This window comes from Drosophila guanche, unplaced genomic scaffold, assembly GCF_900245975.1.
Source record: "Drosophila guanche unplaced genomic scaffold, DGUA_6, whole genome shotgun sequence".
NCBI lineage: Eukaryota > Metazoa > Arthropoda > Insecta > Diptera > Drosophilidae > Drosophila > Drosophila guanche.
Window position 1 is genome coordinate 279,254 of NW_022995744.1, and position 19,529 is coordinate 298,782.

Below are 19,529 nucleotides of genomic sequence, written 5' to 3' on the forward strand. Positions count from 1 at the left end.
AAGGATGATTTTTGAGCGTTATTTTTAACAAAATGTTGACTTTTAAATTTCAGGAAATGTCGAAAAAAGTATATCCTAGGTTCTTTATTTCTTGGTGTATACATAAGTGCATTCATTGCGTCGATTAAGTTATGAGCTAAAATTGTAATCAAGCAATAGCACAAGTTTGCCCTTTCAATCCCCGCTTCTTTAGCTTCCACCAATGGAATGGCAATGGAGACGCTCGGCACTTATCTTGCAAATTTTGTCGCCGTACGTAATAAAACACCATCGCTCTTACATAAGCAAAACAAGAGCCTAAGCAGAACCCATCCCCAACCCCCACTCGCATTCGTAATTGCTGGCATTGGAATCCACTCCCAAACTGTATTAAATGTCAAGGCAAGACAGTTTGTGGCTTATCAGCAGCAGACGGAAAAATATAACAAATACTCTGCAAGAAATAAGCAATAGAAGATGAGATGAGCGAATGAAAAGAATCGAATTTTCTATAAATTTTTGCTTCGTTTATATATTTGTTTCAGTTTTGATTTTGTTATTTATATTTTATCTATAAACTAGAAAACATAAAATTACTAAATAAAATACATAAAATGGTCTGATCCTGGATAGTTAAAATATTAACAACCCCAAAGTATTAACGAGTAAATCGTACTTAAAATGTATGCATATTTTTATATATAGTACACATGTAATCAGTCGATTTATGTTTGTTTTTGTTGAGTTGTATGTTTAATTTTTTCTTAAAACAGTCCGTTTTTCTTGTAATTTTGTTCATATGTATGTACAACACTTTCTCAATTTAATAGAAATAATATGGCTGTATTTTTATTTATAGGCGGGATAGATGTGCATTCGGATTCGTATTCGTTTTCGGTTATTGACTTATGGCCTAGACTATCTAATGAGGATTAGTTTCCTTTAGATTTACATATATGTACCATACATGTAGATTGTTAGGAAAATAGTCTTTGCATAATATAAATTAGAGCTTAGGTCTAAAAGAAAATATCACAATGATTCAACAATTAAGGTTGAAAAAATTCAACTTATCTAAGTATGTACAATTTTAGATTTTTAACTCTAAGACGAATGTGAATCCTTCTCGAGAGAGAGTGTTGTTGTTGCTTATACTGTGTAAGCTAGTTTTAAGCCTTTTTATTTTTAGGTATTTGGAATGTAAATTTTAATTTAAGTGAAATCAGAGATAGTTGGAGGGGGATATAGAGAGAGTGAACAGGCAAGAGGCGTAACAAGCAATTCAAGGTCGATTTTAATCGCTTGCAGAATGGACAACTTTTTCCAGCAAGGTCGCAAATTGAGGTTTTTCTCTGGCAAACTCTTGCTCAGATTCAACTTTGTGACTGCGAGTACGTTAGAGTGCGCTCAGCCTCTTCTTTAAAAATCTTTGACTAGCATGCAGAAAAAACTATTTTTTCATTTATAATCGACATTGCGTGACCTAAAGACCTATTGAGGAGAGATTGTGTAATGGAGAGCTCTGCTCTAAGAAAATAGGCTTCTCAACATATTTTGCCCACCTACTGAAGTTTGTTACAATTATCCTTCGCTCTCTATCTCTGGCACTCTTTCCCTGCCATTGGTAAGCACATGTAATTGTGGCCCAAAAAAAAATCCCAATTTCAACCAATCTGCCGGAGCAACCTACGAGACGAAAAACAGATGTTTCTAGACGGTCTTGGCCTGGTCTGTGTGCACGTGTCCTCTGATGTCTGAGAGAACTGGCTACCCTGGCCCTGCTTTTGTTAAAATTTCTTTTGACCAGACATGAATTCTCCGATGTTGTTCCTTGTCTGTGTTCTCAAAACCACGCTCTGAGACGGACAGGTACAGACCCTCGTACCACTGCAACTACAGTCACATAGATAGTTTATACACACTTTGAGCTTGTTATGGCAGTTAAGATAAACTAAGCAAATGGAGGAGACGAAAGAAAATAAAAGAGAAGGCTAAGGGAGAAACAGTGTCGGAGAGAAATACTTTTGGGTATTGGCCATTTGGCTGCGTAGCTGTGTAACTGTGGGGCTGTGTGGCTGCTTTTGTTTGCTGCTGCTGACTGACTGGATGATGTGGTTCTAGTTTTTGCTGCATGCAACATCAATTTTCTGAATCTAGCTACTAGCCAGGAAACTGAAAATATCAGGCCGTAAGAAAACAGCCAGAGAACAAGAATTGGCTTGGGGACTGACTGCCTCAGAGACGCTTGGTATTTTACTGTTGCCTTTTGTTGCTTTAGCTGTTGCATGTTTCGATTGTTGTTGTTGGTGCTGTTGCTCAACACTCAATTTTATCTTTCTTTTCTATTCCAGCCGGTAACTAGGCTTTTATGGCCAAACGCTATAATTTGCATATTGAATGCAATTCCCATTTCATTTCAGTCAGACCTGTGTGTAACTCCACTCCAGGAAATTTTTGCAAGTTTTAGTAGAGATCTGTCTGTAAGTTGGTGGGTGGGGTGGTGGGGGGTGTTGTTTACATCTACTACTTTTACAATGGATTTGTTTATTTAAAAAGAAGTATATATCAGTATTTTTCATTATTTCTGTGGCCCTACATAGGGGGATTCGCTCTGAGTTCTCTCTGTCTTCTTCTCTCTATCTTTCTTTCGCTTCACCTCCAGCTATTTTTGAGGTTTTCTCCGTACACCTTTAAGTTTCTCTATACTCGTACATCTCTTTCTATCTCTCACCCACTCACATGTGCAGATTACGCGAAGCCGGTGTGGGCTGTGTTGGGGGCAGCGGTAGACTCTGCTGCTGGATTCCACCCGCCAGGGGGATCATCTGTGGGGAAGGTACACCCACCTGCACTCCACCCATCATCAAAGCTGCCTGCTGCTGTTGGTGCTGTTGCTGCTGATGGATTGAGGACTGACGACGAAAGCTTCCGGTCTGCTGGGGGGGAGGCGGAAGCGTAAATTGCTGCTGTTGCTGCTGCTGATGATGATGGCCGGGATGGGGCAGGGGAAGAGCCTGCTGGTGCACATGGTGGTGATGATGGTAAGCCGCATGGTTGATGGGCACGTGGCAGGACTGGCCGGCGACGGAGCGCTGCGCGGTGGAAGATAAGTCAGGCAGAGCGAATCGTAGCTTTTGCCAGAAGAGCTTGTCGCCCCACTGCAGATAGGTGTTTGTCTTCAGATACAGGCGCAGATCGGGATCGAGCTCTTTTTGGGGCACCTCTCCAAGTACAATGACAATCAGGCGACGGCGGCGATCTCGCAGAACTGACTGATGGGCGGACTTGAACTCGAAGCGACACCACTCAGACTTGATAAAGTTCTCACTGACGACCATGATAGTGCGCCGACTGCTGTCGATGGCCTGAACGATGGTTTCGGGCAGGTAGCCGCCCACGGGGAAGTCCCGCTGGTGCAAACAGAGCTTGTAACGGTGTTCACCCATTTCCAGCATCGGGGCTAGCTCCTCGTTGACGAACAGCTCGTCCTTAGAGGAGTAAGAAATGAAGGCGTCGAAGAGCTTCTCGCGCTCGTTTTTGTCCACATCTTTCTGGCCGTTGTAGAAAAGACGCACGCCGAACCGAGAGTGGCACCAGACGCGCATCTCCTGGCGGAAGATGAAAACCAGAAGAGTGCAGATCATGACGAAGATGAAGGCTGTGAGAATGGCCACCAGAATGGGGATGTAGTCCTGCTTGGGCGGCTGATTAAGTATCATCTTCGTGGACGTCATGTTGCCGGCCAGGGCTCCACCTTCGCTGCCCGCCTGCTCGGCAACGTTGTAGCTGTTGTCCAGCCCCAGGGGCAGGATCTGACTACACTGAACAACGGGCAGGGCGGAATCCGTGTTGGCATAAATGGCCATCTCCCGGGAGCTGTTCCCGCCTGACTCGCAGCGCAGCTTCGGACGGTCCACAACGTAGTCGTGTCGGCTTATGTAATCCCGCAACTTATCGATGAACTCGCAACTGCAACTCCAGTGATTGCCGGCCAGGTGCAGCTCGTTGAGGTAGCTGGGTAGGAAATTCCACACGGCGAAAGAGCCGATGGCATTGTGGTCCAGCCTCAGGATCTTCAGGTGGTACAAATGCGTAAATGTGAGCGTGTCGATGGTGGCTATCGCGTTGTGCTGCAAGTAGAGCTCCTGAAGGTTGTCCAAGCCCTGGAACTCGTTGCCATTCAGCATCTTCATCTGGTTGCTCTGTAGCTGCAGCACCTCCAGCTCCAGGAGACCGTAAAATGTGCGATTGTGAAGGATCTCGATCCGCGAGTGGTTGAGATGGAGAACCTTCAGGCGCTTGCGGCCGATGAAGGCGTGGCTTTGGAGCTCCTTGAAGTTATTCCCGTCAAGGTATAGCTGCGTGGCGTCCATGGGTATGTGCGAGGGCAGAGCCTGCTCGTAGGAAGCGCGACTGCAGTCGACCACGTTTGATGTCCACGACTGGTCGTGGTAGCAGGAGCAGCGGTCGGGGCACTCCATCTTGCAGTCGCAGGCCTGAAAATCGCAGCAGTGGCACAAAGCGAAGCAGTGCGAGTCGTATTTACATAGGAAGTCGTTCGACTTGGCCTCAATGAGGGAGACATGGGTAGCGCCGCGCGCATAGGACAGCTTGCAGTAGATCTGGTCGAGGTCCATGAGTTGTGGCTGGGTGCGTGACTCGCGATTGATCTTCTGCAGCCAATCCAGATTGCAATCGCACTCATACGCATTGTGTCCGATGTAGAACTCTGGTATCTCGTGGTCCTCGGCGATTGGCGAAAGCCGCAGTGCATTCGGCTCCAGTGTCGTCAGCTTGTTGCGCACGAGATCGACACGGGTGAGATTGGGCTTCTTGAAGAACGTGTATGGCTGGATCTTGCTGATCTGATTGTCGTTCAGATAGAGCACCTCCACGCTGTTGGGTATCGAGCTGGCTGTGATTTCTGTCAGCAGATTGAAGCTGGCGTCGAAGGTGCTCAGGCTCAGCTCGTTTTCGATCTCAAAGTAGTTCCCCAGCTGTGTGATCCTATTGGCCCGCACGTCCAACCATTGCAGTCCGATGGGTATGTGCGAGTAGTCAAACTTTTCCAGCCGATTCCCCGATATGTTTAGCCAGACCAGGTTGGGGAGCTCTGTAAAAAGGCCTGCAATGGATTTGAGCTGGTTGCCGTCCAGGCGGATAGCCTGTAGCTGAGTGTTCCTCTGCAGCGAGCCCGCCTCAATGGTCCTCAGTTTGTTGCCGGATAGATTTAGGATTTGCAGAGAGCTCATCCGGTCGAAGACCCCTCGTCGTATGTGCGTGAGAGAGTTCTCCGTCATGCGCAACCCGTAGAGATTATCCAACTGGGTGATGCTAGTATTCTCGATCTGACTGATCATGTTTTCCCCCACGTCCAGGGTCTTAAGCAGGGGCACATGCGCTAGGGCCTCCGGCACCGCCTGCAGCTTGTTGTCATTGAGGTGGAGGTCCTGGAGCTGGCTGCAATTGATCAAAGATCGCGGGTCCAGCCGGTTAATGCGGTTGTAGTCTAAGGAAAGCACCAGCAGGTTGTTCAGACCCTGCAAGGTACTCTGCTCGATAATCGAGATGCGGTTGTTGGACAGAATAAGTGTGTGCAAGTTGGTGAGGTCCGTGAAGATGCCCGACGGCAGCTGATCGATGTAGTTCTCCTCAAGCTTTATGATCTGAAGGCTGGCCAACGGCCGGAAGATGTGCGACTCCAGGCGGCTGATCTTGTTGGATGACAGGTCCAGCGTCATGAGCCGCTTCAAACCCACGAATGTGGCAGCATTGATCCACTGCGAGTTTAGCTCATTATTGGCCAAGTCTAGAACCAGAAGCTCGGACAGCTCCCCAAAGATCCCAGGCGCCAACACATTGATCGAATTATTCCTCAAATGGATCTCCTGTAGCTGCTTCGTCTCCGAGAAGAGCTCAGGAGGCAGCGATGTCAGTCTATTCGCAGACAGATCCACAACACGCAGCGAGACAAGACCCTCGAAGGCACGGTCCGCCAGAAAGCTCATGCTGTTGCGTGCCATGTTCAAGTGGGTCAGCCGCCCCAGGGCCGACAACATGGCCGACGGCAGGCTGACCATTTTGTTGGCACTCAGGTCGAGGTTATGCAATGTCGAGCCGCACACCCGCGCCTTCCGCGAGCTCAGCGAGGCGCTGAAGTAGAAGTTGCTGATGTCTTGAATCTTGTTGTAGGAGGCGTTGAGGTGCTGCAAAGACTTTAGTGGACACACCATACCGTCGGGTATCAGCCAGATGTTGTTCAGACTTAGGTCCAGCCTCTCCAGCTGTCTGAAGTCCACAAAGCTGTTGGAGGCCATCTCAAGGGACATGGTTGACCAGTCCCCATTGTGTGTGCGGATGGTAAGGTTGCGTAGCTCGTGCAGACCCCGGAAGGAGCCTTCGGTAAGGTTGCCCAGCTTGCAATACTCAATGGTAAGATCCCTGAGCTCCACCAGCGACCTAAAGCTGTCTGGACTGAGGCTGCTCTGGAAGAAGAGTGCATCGTTGCACTCTAGCCTCAAACGCACGGTATTGTGGGGCTGGATTACGCTGAAATTGGTGTTCTCCAGCTCAGAGTTGATCGTGCGCAGGTGGCAAACCAGGGTGATGTCGTGCTCTCCACCGCCGGACCAGCGGCACTCGTCCGGGGCCTGGTAAAGAACCGTCTTGCTCAGGGCCGCCCCAAAAATGGGCATCGCGCAGCTGGCTATGAGGACGTAGAGCATATGGCTGGTGGCCAGCATTGTGGGTGGATGGATGGTGGAAGATCCCTTGGATAGTGACTCAACCTGGGAAGGTGGTTTTCTAGTTAAGTGGGAGATTTTGGAGTTTTGGTCTATGGGATCCCGATTATTTGTTTCCCATTTTGTTTGGGGTTTTTAAGGTTGCCTCTTTTCTATTTTTATATAGATCTTTGCACAATCACCTCCGACGGCAGAGCACAGCACTCACATCAACACATCCGAATTTTTCTCGGCGATTTATCCAAATTAATTTTCTTATGTTTCTCGCCTTTTTCTATTTTCACTTGATTTCTTTCTATTTTTCGTTGTTGCTCTCGCGCTGACCGTAATCCAAGTGGGGGGCGATAGCGCGTCTAGGGTTGAATCATTTCATTCGAACAAACTTTCATGCACTCGATTCTGTTTCATGCCGCGACTGCTACTTCTTTCGATCACTCTCCGACAACGCGATTCCGCTCGGCTTGAAGTCAGTTTTTCAATTGATCGCTCTCGCAGCGGCTAACAAGCACATCCACAACTAAACGGGAGAGAGAGAGTAGTCAGCAAACCAGATGAGGTTTCCACTGGTTGTGCGAGGATCCCTCTCGCAGCGACTAAAGAGAGAGTATGCAGCAAACACCACGATGCAATTATACAAGGTGATCTCGTCGGCTGTCTTCGCTTCGTTCAGCGCCCTTCTGTGCGTGTTTGTTTGTCAAATTATAAAACAAACATAAACTCTTTTTCTTTTCACGTTGCATTCAAAGCGTTAATCAGAACACTTCATTGTCGTTTCACTCACCCTTACTAAGCAGAGTCATTTTACTCGCATTTATTATCAGCGTTGTTATGGGCGCCGTTTTGACGACGAGACCTCCTTATATAGCTGCTTCTGCTTATATCTTTGCTTCTGGCGGAAGAGTGAACAATTCGCATCTTGGTTACGTTCTCTCGACGCTACCTTCTCTCCGAACTGCGAGAGTTATGTTTCAACTGATATCTCTGGGACATGAAGTAACTATAAGGAGGCCTCGTCGGTGGCAGAGTTACTCAGTGCTTCTGTCTATTTTCAGTGCTCGTTTGCTTGTCGACGCGGAAGGTTGGTTGCTGACAAAATTAGTTAGTAAAGTTAGTAATTTTTTCAAAATGTTTTATTTTTCATGTAGCAAACTATTAAAAATTAAATTATGAAGCAATTATTATGTTTTTTTACATTGCCTTCAAATGGTTAATCAGCACATTCCATTGTCGTTGCCACTTGCAGCGTGAGCCCTTTCACTCGCTCGTTCTGCTTATTTTTGCCGACGAGACCTCCTTATATAGATTCTTCATGCTCTGGGAGAGCGTTTCCCGGCGTGAGCACAGTCTCTTAATTGCTGAATACGAAAAGCAAGGGAAAAACTAGTATAACCGGTGTGACGAGTGTCAATGTATCTTTGAAATTGTTTGTCTGCTTTGACGCTCAACGAAACCGTCAGCAGGGGAGACACATTGAGCTGCACAGTGTGGCACACGCATTGGTAGGGCTTCAAGTGAAAGAAAATCGTGTGCATACTTCAAGGTTACGGTCTGACATGTTATAAGGAAACTCTTATTAATAATGGGTTGCTCTTGCATCCATAGGCGATCAATTGAAAAACTGATGTAATACACATCTAGAAAGTTAGGATCTGTAAATTGTACGGATTTTTTCATAACCAGCATATGTAACCTATGTACCTATTATGTAATATTACTGAAATTGTATGCTTCAGCTTTGCTGTCCGTCCTTGTTTCATTTCCTTTGTTCTTCTTCTGCTCACCTCTAGACTATGTGTGTTTGTCTGCCTATAGATCGATCTCACTTTCTTTTTCCGCCACTATCCACCTGTCCATCCCACCTTTACACACCCTTGCACAGTAAGACACCCAGCCACATCGCACACCATTCGATGACATTCATCCCACTGTGCTATTATACGTTGCGTTTGCATTGCATAGCTTTGTTTTTTTTAACCGCTCCCCGTCGCTGCCGATTGCACCCATAGCTCCACCAGTTCTTGCGTCGCTGTGTGCGTGCGTGCTCTTTGAATGTTTGCGTGCTCTCTTAGCAAGAGAGAAAGAGTTTGCTGAATTGCTTTACTTTACTCGAATTTTAAACCCAAAAAATTCAATAATCATAAAATATTAGTTAAATCAATTGTTTGCCACGCTCAAACATATGTACATGTGTATTAGTAGACAACAAAAAATTAATGATTTTTCTTGATTTATAAGAACAAAAGCTGCCACAACGTTTGTTTTTTTTTGGGTGGCCCAAACCCCGAGCCAGTATACTGCAAATTGTTTGTAGAGTTTACGTAGACTTATGAAAAAAAAAATATATATATATAATATCATAAAACAAAATTTGGCAATGTATTCATGATCAAAATCTTTATTGTAGATTCCCCTAGATCACATGGCATTAATTCATCCAAGAGATTTAATATTATATAAGTACATGCATACATAAATACATATGTATGAATGAGGGTATTTAATGAAATGTATATGTATGTACATATGAACATGAGTAGAAGGTAGCTAATAATCGGTATGCGCTCCTTTATACCCGGTACTCGAAGAGTAAATAGGGTGTATTGTAATTGTGCGCGAAAGTGGATGTATTTAACGCACAGAAGGAAACCTTTCCGACCTTGTAAAGTATATATTTTCTTGATCTTGATTTTTCTTGATAGCCGAGTCTATGTGTATGTCTGACCGTCCGTCTGTCCGCATTGTTTGACGCCTCTTTCTCAACGACTATAACTGGTCATCAAAGTTTGTGTATAGGACTAATGTGATGTCACACAAGTTTGTTTAAAAAATGTTCGCAGCCCCTTCCGACAGCACAGAGGCCGAAATTTGCTGTATCCACAATTTTTAGAATAAGAACTAAAACTGCAATTCCGTAGGGAATGTTGGTGTATAAAGTGATGTAGATGTAGATGACCGATGTAACAAAAAATGTAAAACGTTAAATTTGAAAAAATCATAATCATTCATAGTACATACATACATATGTATCACACTAAGGTTACATACATACATTCATAAACATTCATAGGCATTCATATATTTACATACATACATATGTATGTATGCTGACTAAGTGCCGGGTATCAGAGTCACAAGCGTTCCTCGTCGTTTTTTCTTGCCCTGGATCTGCTGGCCAATCGAAATCGAAGGGAGATCTGGGGTTTGAGTCTTACGGCAGCGCTCCAGTTGGTTCTGGCTAAGCCCGAATCATATATTTTTGAATGATCCCTTGAAGGATCCCCAAATGAGCCCATATGCTGTAACCACTCTTTCAAACTTTCCCAAAATGTCTGGAGTCCGGTCGATTAAAGCAAAGAAGATCAGGGCTCTGTGATGTTTCTGTACCTGCCTCGACGCCCCTTGAGTCTCTGGGGCAGGTGCTGATTAACCAAACACATCCCAGGCGATGCGTATCAGTCAGCCAGTTAGCTCAGCAGCTTCTTTGGCTACGATGGAACGGGATGGAACTGGATGTTCTTAAGAAACCGGCACCCAGCAAACAACAGGTAGCCAACGAATTGTGTTGAAAGTTGACCGTGCAAATATCTTGGTCTTGCCAGGGGTCGCCTTTTTTGCCCCTAGTCCTCTCCAGCTGTTCGAGTAAACAGATTAGTGTTGGTGATGTTGTTGTAGCGATATCTGTCGGCTAGTATATCAATCCTCACTCAATTGTTTGTTCCTTCCTTGTACCTTTCTTTCATTTTTCTTCTGCTTCATGATGTTCTTAATCACTGGTTCGATCGATCAGGCCAGTTGGTGTAAGCCAGGAAGTGCCTGCCATAGCCTGAATAGGCTTACGATTGCGCATTCAATCGGGGGATAGGAGAGCCTTCGAATCGGTAGCCGTATACGAGAGGCGGTCATGCCAGCATTAATTTGATTTGATTAGTCGGAAAGTATGGAGTTAGGGGATGTGAGGTAACATTTCTATGCGATGACTGATCGTTCTCGTTTCTCTTTCATTTTGCGCACATTATATTTCTTTGTAATTGTTTGTTTTGTAGTTTTCCCAGTCTGTATCTGTGTATTGTGGGTGATTTGCACATTACTCATTGCGTCACCGTATGACTCATGGGCCATGATTATCTTGCCACTGCTTTCGAAATTTCGTTTGCTGTCTTGTAATTATAATTGGTACACCCGGTACTCAAAGAGTAAAAAGGGTATATTGTATTTGTGGTCGCAGCAATGTGCGTAACGCACATAAGGAAACGGTTCCGATCCCGTAAAGTACAATATACCAATATACGAGTCTATGTCTGCTTTTCCGTCTCTCAGTCCGTCTTGATGGGCGCCTGGAAATCAGAGACTATTAGAGCTAGAGTCACCAAATATTGTGTGAAGACTCCATGTGATATCACAGAATGACGAAATTCGTTTGCAGTGGATAGCCCCTACCCCTTCCGGAAGCTTTGTTTATTTTTTGTTTATTCTCTTATTCCACACTCTCTCTAAATAAAATAAATATTAAATATAAATAAATATATATATAAATATAAAAATAATATAAATATAAATATAAAACTATAAACTGAGTACTGAGTACCGGGTATAAAATTTGTTGCGTGTACGAAGCGTCTCACAAATGTCCCCACACTTTCTCATTTTTCCAAAGACAATGAAACCGGCGAATAGTGGATTGGAAAAAGGAAACTCTTGAGAATTGTAAACGGAAAAGTATCATTATTAGCAGATGGAATTCGTATTTTATCATCTCTTGGGAAGATCTATGAGTGCATACACACTTCCAATTCTGTTTTTTTTTTGTTTATCGAGGCACAGAAGCATAACCTATCTAAACATTAGCCAATAATAATATAATACATTTTATTTTCTGGAACAGAATGAATAGGCGAATCCAACAAGTTATGTTGGTCTATCTGTACCTATGCATACATATTTAAATATTTTCCTAACAAATCCGTTTTCTAGATGGATTCGTTTGTATCTATGTATGTATATATATGTTTGTATATAATATATGTGTTAACTTATTTACATTTAGTATCATAAATAATAATAAAAATATACATACTATGTACATGTATGTTTATGTGTATATGTATGAGAAAAATTCATCTATGTAGTCTTCATACATACGTTTGTATGTATTACGAATAATTAATAAATATTTTTTCCAAAATTTCCTTACACTCCTATAAAACATCTTCCTTACACTTCTGCCTACTGTACCGACCAGTTTCTTGCGATGGCATGTCACGGAAATGGAATCCATCAAGTGTCAAGTGGCGGATAAACCCTGGTACATCTCGCATGGTCTGGCGTTGAATAAGTTGGCATTGTTCTTAATTATGGCGCGTTGTCATGTGAGCTTGCTTTTCATTCATTGTTTGTAATGTTTGTTCCCTCGTTCATTTCACTTCATTCCATTCCATTTTACACCATCCAGACGTCCATCTAAGGATAGTCATGGGCAGTGTCGTCGGCTCAGTTGTGCTTTTCTTTATGGCTTGACGCCTAATAAAAATTAATTTAATAATCTCCCAGTCGTTGTGTGTGAGTGAGTCAGTGTGGGTGATGTGTGCAGTTAACGCTTATGTAAACAGAGGAGCCACTGCCGAGGATGTCGTGGATATCGCATCGTATCTACTGTGCAAAACATATTAATTAGCATTTCCAATTTCGTATGCATATCTCTCTTAACTATCTCGTGATGCAACGATGCACACACATAAGAATCGGTAACACTGCCGCTCGCTCCCGTTCTCTTCCAGTCTTCCCAATCACACTTTAAGATTCGCGACGGTCAGCAGAATATTAGCTTCTCTGCTTCCTCCCATTCTTCTGGCTTGTTGTCTCTTTTCTGCGCGCATTAAAGAACTTTGGCATTGCGTCCGCACGACTTAACGAAAGCGTAAAAGCGAAAACATCAAAATAAATAGCTCAAAAAATTAACAAGACAGCGTCAGCAGAGCCGCTCGACCGCAGCATGATGCAACCATGAAGGAACTATACAAGGTGGTCCCCTCGGGTGGCGTTCGGGTGAGTTCGGCCTATTAATTTTCAGTGCGTGCTCGCTTGTTGATGTAAACCCTTTCACTCGTACTTACAAGCAACATAAATAGTAGACAAGACCGCCTTAAGTAATTGCGTCATGGTTTCGTGCGTGCTCGCTGGGTGACGTTAGAGGTTGTGAGAACGAATTTTTCATACATATTTACCCTTATGCGCAGGGAAAATTACTTTTAACAATGACACAACAATCTACTGTCGTTTAACTTACACTTACTAAGCAGAACCTTTTCACTCTCACTTATTAACAGCATAGCTAGTAGACTACTTTTTCCGACAAGACCACCTTGTATAGTTGCATCATGGTCAGCATCGCTTTTCACACCCTGTAGTGACTATGGGAATACAAGGATATGTTATTTTTTAATATTGCCCATAGGCAATGGTCAAGAAAGAACTTTTAGAGTCCCCAAGAAACCTGAACATATAAGCATTGAGATCTGTGCTATCCTCGTTTTGCAATAATATTCGATGTTATGTACTTATGTATGAACACGTGTTTATATTCAATTTACATATTTATATATTTTTTCTCTGTATTAGACACCGAATATATTCTAAAGTTAGCATTATTACATTATTAAGTATGATGAAGAAGGAACCAAAAGAACATTACGCTCTTTTTTCCAATCATAATATGGTAAAATGCCAAGGACAGGGTATGGCCCTGCAGAAATTCACCATTCAACCTTCTTACTTGTTGTCAAGTCTAAACCTGGAGTCGAGTCGGGCTGTGTTAGGTCTAGAGTCTAGAGTGAACTGACTGACAGAGAGCCGCCGCGTTGTGGCAACTAATCGAACGCGTTGCAGCTGCACCCGCAGCAGTCCCAGTCTGTGTCCGCTTTCGAGGTTCTTTCGAGTTTCGCAATCAAAGCGGCTTTCCGACTTGTTGTAAGCTCAAGAGCGTATGGATTTTTTTATTCACTGGAGTTTGCCTACAATGCTCTCCAAAAAGTTGTCAGAACGAGACAGACAGGAGGTAATACTCGAACAGGAGGGAGATCGACTGATGCGTTCCGACTGACGCATGGACTTGGGCAAACAACAATCATAGATCACTCCGAGGGTAAGACTGAAGTTCTAACTGAATTGTGCCATGAGAGCAAATGGAAAAGATATTCAATGCAAAGAAGGTAGTCGGTAGCCATCCGTTCTGCTCTGGCTCTATGATATTTCATGAAAAAACAACTGAAAGTCTAAAGACAGCCAGACAACCTTGAATCGAAGCCAACAACATTACATACATACATAGATATGTAAATGCACTATTTACAATATGTAACTGTAAATATACATATATGTACATATGTACAACATTTTCCCTTCTCATAGGAAATATGGATCTAGTTCTGTCTATTAAAAAGATCCTACCACATCTCTAGAGAGTGGTATGTATAATAATTGCCTCGACCCGATTGGGACCCCAATTCAAATTAGCATAATAAGTCCGTAGTCTACGCTACTCGACACGATTTTACCGCTTCGATCTAGACTATTTTTTAATGAAAGATATAGTGCTTTCATAATCTATTTTTTCATGGCAGAACTATTTTTAAGGAACTTGTAAAATCTGGATTTGTTTTTACCCCGTTTTTAGAGGTAGTGCTTCTTTTTTCACAAACCTCAAGTATCTTACATTTGGTTGTAATGAACTTAAACATTCTTTAAAGCTAATGAATGCATCTGTAAAGTGTACCCAAACATTTTGTGGTTTAAGCTTACCGTTTGCAAAACATTAAGGTTGGAAATGAAAAAATTTGATTTTTGTGAGTGATTTTGTACGAAATGTTGACTTTAAAAACTCGAGAAAAGTCGAACAACAAAAATATACAATTTTTCCAGAATTTTTTTATGAACAGGTGCATTAATTGGGCGTCGTTTAAGGTATTGTTCATCAAAATCTATGGATTTTAAACCCTATTGACTGACATTATGAAACCATTAGGCATCCATGCATTTGAAATGAGCCTTTCAAAAGGAATACAACCCAAAGCATAATTCTGGACGTTGATATGCAATGACTGCACCATCAAGTAGCCCATGCGACACCAAGCCAAAGCCTGTTACGCGCGGAACCTAGCAGAACGCAGCCCTCCTCCCGCCCAACCGACCGAGGGGCACTGCCGCATGACGCGCGGCGCGATTAACCGAACCGGTCGCGAGCATGCAGGAAAGATAGATGTTGGGCTAATATTCGAGGAAAATTAGATCTAATCATAACTAGACTAAGCTAAGCTATAGCTAAGCAAGCAGAAATTACCAAAATCAGAAACAAGACAAAACTAAAATGAAACTAACTACGGGAGAGGTAGGCTAGTATAAGAGATTTAAGAAGAGGAAGGGAGTTAGTTGAGGATATAATGTGGTAGAGGGAATTATAATCCGAGCATAAAACCGTAAAGGGTTCGTGTGAGGCATAATTCGATCTACATAGTGGAAGGAACAAAGGAATAAAGTTTCTAGTGGGTCTAATGGGAATCGTAAAGTTTATGCGGCTCAGAAAGTCAGGGCTGTCTACATCCCCCTTGATCAAGTTGTGCATAAAAATTACACCATGCATTTTTCTACGACTAACTAAGGATGGAAGATTTATTAAAAGAAGTCTACTACGGTAGGATGGCAGTCTCACAGTTGCATCCCAGTTGAGGCCCCGTAGGGCAAATAATAAAAAGTTTTTCTGTACTGATTCAATACGGTCCTGATGTATGTTGTACTGAGGGCACCATACACATGAGCCGTATTCTAAAATCGGACGAACAAGCGAGATATAGAGAGTCTTCGTTATATAGGGGTCCTCAAATTCCTTTGACCACCTCTTTATAAACCCAAGCACACCCACGGCTTTATTTACCATGGTAGAAATGTGTTCAGAAAACTTTAACTTTGGGTCTAGTTTAACACCTAGATCATCAACCAATGTAATTCTCTCAAGAGAACTACCGCAGAGGGTGTAAGGAGCCAGGAAGGGGCTGGAGCGACAAAAAGTCATAACATTGCACTTCGAGGCATTAAGTTGTAACATATTTGCACAGCACCATGACTGAAAGCTATTGAGATCAGATTGCAAACGAGAGTGAAATGAAATGTCCTTATACTGGACACAGAGTTTAACATCATCCGCATACATAAGTACTCGAGAATTTTTAATACGGAAGGCAGGTCATTAATAAAGAGTGTGAAAAGTAAGTGGCTTAAATGGCTACCCTGTGGTACTCCAGAAGTAACCATAACAGGTAAAGATAAGGAGTTTTTGAAAAGGACCCTTTGAGACCTAGAACACAGGTAGCTAGAAATCCATCTCAACAGATTGGGTAGAACCCCTAGAAGGTCGAGCTTTTGTGCAAGAAGGGAATGGTTTACAGAATCGAATGCCTTACTGAAGTCAGTGTAAATAACATCCGTCTGCAAGTTATCTTGGAATCCTTTAATTACAAAGGAGGTGAACTCTAAAAGATTAGTGGTTGTTGATCGTCGCCGTATAAATCCGTGCTGAGCTGGAGATATAAGTGATTTGCAGAGATGCTGCAAGTTTCTCGAACATTTTAGGAATAGCGGATAACTTAGATATACCTCTATAGTTTTTAGCGTCAGACTTGCTACCTTTCTTATGGAGAGGAATTATAAAGGATTCCTTCCAGATGGGGGGAAAGCTAGAAGAATGGATAGATAGAGTGAATAGTTTAAGCAAAGGTCCGCAGAGAGACTCGGCACAGTACCTGAGTACACAGCCGGGAACTCCGTCAGGGCCCGGTGAGAATACCGGCTTAACTAATTGAAGTTCATGAAGTAAGNCATTAATAAAGAGTGTGAAAAGTAAGGGGCCTAAATGGCTACCCTGTGGTACTCCAGAAGTAACCATAACAGGTAAAGATACGGAGTTTTTGAAAAGGACCCTTTGAGACCTAGAACACAGGTAGCTAGAAATCCATCTCAACAGATTGGGCGGAAACCCTAGAAGGTTGAGCTTTTGTGCAAGAAGAGAATGGTTTACAGAATCGAATGCCTTACTGAAGTCAGTGTAAATAACATCCGTCTGCAAGTTATCTTGGAATCCTTTAATTACAAAGGAGGTGAACTCTAAAAGATTAGTGGTTGTTGATCGTCGCCGTATAAATCCGTGCTGAGCTGGAGATATAAGTGATTTGCAGAGATGCTGCAAGTTTCTCGAACATTTTAGGAATAGCGGATAACTTAGATATACCTCCATAGTTTTTAGCGTCAGGTTTGCTACCTTTCTTATGGAGAGGAATTATAAAGGATTCCTTCCAGATGGGGGGAAAGCTAGAAGAATGGATAGATAGAGTGAATAGTTTAAGCAAAGGTCCGCAGAGAGACTCGGCACAGTACCTGAGTACACAGCCGGGAACTCCGTCAGGGTCCGGTGAGAATACCGGCTTAACTAATTGAAGTTCATGAAGTAAGGAGCCTTCATTTAACAAAGGGCAGAAACTGCCATTCGACCTTGGTAAACTATATGGATACATATGACCTGGGTAGCTTTCCTGGGAATAGGTGGTTTGAAAAAATTGTGCAAAAAGATCGGCGATTGCCTGATCATTGTTTGCCGACATATTCAAAAATGATAGCGAGGATGGATGTGCGGACGTTCTACGCTTACTGTTTACGAAGCTGTAAAACTGTTTAGGGTCCTTTGAAAAACGTATCCTGCATCGAAGGAGGTAGTTCCTATAGCATTGAGCATTAAGAACAGTGAAGTTTGACCGAGCTATTAAGTAATTAGAAAGAGAAGAGGGAGAACCAACTTCTTGAGATTTTTTAAATAGTCTTGATTTTAGATTTTTTAGACTGGATAACTCCTTGGTGAACCAAGGAGGTTTCGCAGATCTAGTCGGACATGAAAGTGGGACACACGTGTCAAAAATTGTGTCAAGTACATTATAAAAAATGTTTGTGCCTTCAATGACGTCACAGCACAAGTACAGAGCGGACCAATTAAAATTTCGAATTAAGTTATTGAGCTTCGTAAACTCGGCTTTACGAAAGCAGCGGATACCTGAAAACTGATCAATTCTAGAATTACACAAAGCAAGGTTAACGCTATGAGTAAGCCATGTCAGTTTTCTCACTCAAGTCGAATTTAAATCCTGTGGGAAGACTTAAAACGTCGAATTGGTTCAAATGCGTTTCAAAAATTTCCTATAATTGTGTGCATTTGGCCAAAACAGTTGGTATTCGTTCGATTGAAGGCTTGCACAAACTTTTTGGTGGAATGTCATAAAGAATCGGCATAGTCACACAAAATAATGGTGGCTATACCGTAAATTCTCACGGGACTACAATTAATAAGAAAATAGTAGAAAAAAGCTTATACGTTTTGAGTTTTTGGCTTTGTAGTACAGCTTTGGATGTAATTATTATTTGAGCATTCCTTTTTAATGCTTTTTAGCTATAATCGATCACAGAATAAATATTTGAAATGAAAAACCATTGTGTTAAACATTTTTATAATTTACTATAACCTATATGTATATGTAAAGCCGTAATCGAATTGAATTTTTTATTTGCAGTTACCAAAAAAGTTGTATTAGACATGAAGGAAAGTTCAAAAGCGCGTACTTATTTTTTTGGCAAGTAGTCATTTCTATATGAATGATTTATTTATTATGATTTAGCCGTGTTACACGAAAATGTCTTTGAGACGCAGTCCATATTAAATATTACCTATTCTCTCTCATTGATACAAATCAAAGTACATCATTTTATTCAATTTAGTCATGTAGGTTGATAGATCGGCTATCTCTATAAAGTGGCTTTTCACCGGATCTCAATGTTCAAAAGAAAAGTAAAAATTTCAAACGTCTTTCAAATCCAGAATAAACAACTGTTTATTCAGCTGATATTTGTTCAACAGATTTCTTTCTATCTAACCTTCTAATTTCTTAACTGTAGACGAAGCTGTCATCAATGGCACCCAGCTCAGCTTCAAAAATGCCAATTAAATCAACATGGAAAGGCATACAAACTTGAACAGAAAGAAACTTTAAAAGCATTTCTTAAATTTTACCCACCATAAACGAATTCTAAGCTCGTAAGCTCAAGGGATATTCCAACTACTGGTAGACAATAGTTTAAGTTTCAATGCACTTTTCCAATGATTCAACTTTTAGCATTTACTTTATGGACATACATATGTATATAGCTATGCAATAAAAAAATAACATGACAGCGTTAAATCTGTCCCGATAACAATCGTTGAATACCAAATACCGAGAAAATCAACACGAATCGCATTTTAAAGTCAAAATGAAAGACCACTTGATGAGTGGTCAAAGTGAGTCGAGATTAAGATCAGGCTTCGATCTCTGGTTGATTCAACTACCATGTTTTTTCTCCTCCTCCAAGTTTTCTGTTGGTGGGGTCCTAATTAAAAGTGAGTAAAACTCAAACGAAATAAAATAAATTCTCTGGCCCGGACTGGAATGGGAAAAAAGGTAATAATTTCACAGACATAACATCAATCGATCGCACAGGCGACTTCCCCGAACTTCTAGGAACTATGGGCCTCGACAAAGCAAACTTTTTTTGTGTGTGTGTTCGATGGATAGAGTTGGGATAGACATCATTAACATTTAGATCCGAGATGAGATTTCGATGTTCTCTTTTTTCGGGCTGGTTTTTGGGGAAGACCTTTTTTCTTTATTTTGTTTTATTTTTAACTGGTTTCTAACAATCGACGGGTGTTGTTGTTGCTTGTCCGTCAAGGCGTTAAGTCTA

At 42.3% G+C, this 19,529-nt stretch overlaps 1 protein-coding gene across 1 annotated transcript; it reads right to left on the minus strand.

Annotated features, from left to right (window-relative positions):
- Positions 1 to 743: 743 nt before the first annotated feature.
- Positions 744 to 7,214, minus strand: LOC117579423 (toll-like receptor Tollo). Its single transcript, XM_034265303.1, has one exon. The coding sequence runs from the start codon at positions 6,720 to 6,722 to the stop codon at positions 2,715 to 2,717; it is 4,008 nt and encodes a 1,335-aa protein (XP_034121194.1). The 5' UTR covers positions 6,723 to 7,214; the 3' UTR covers positions 744 to 2,714.
- Positions 7,215 to 19,529: the final 12,315 nt, after the last annotated feature.

Excerpts from the sequence above, each read along its gene's own strand:
- LOC117579423 (XM_034265303.1), bottom strand. The coding sequence starts at position 6,722 with ATGCTGGCCACCAGCCATATGCTCTACGTCCTCATAGCCAGCTGCGCG.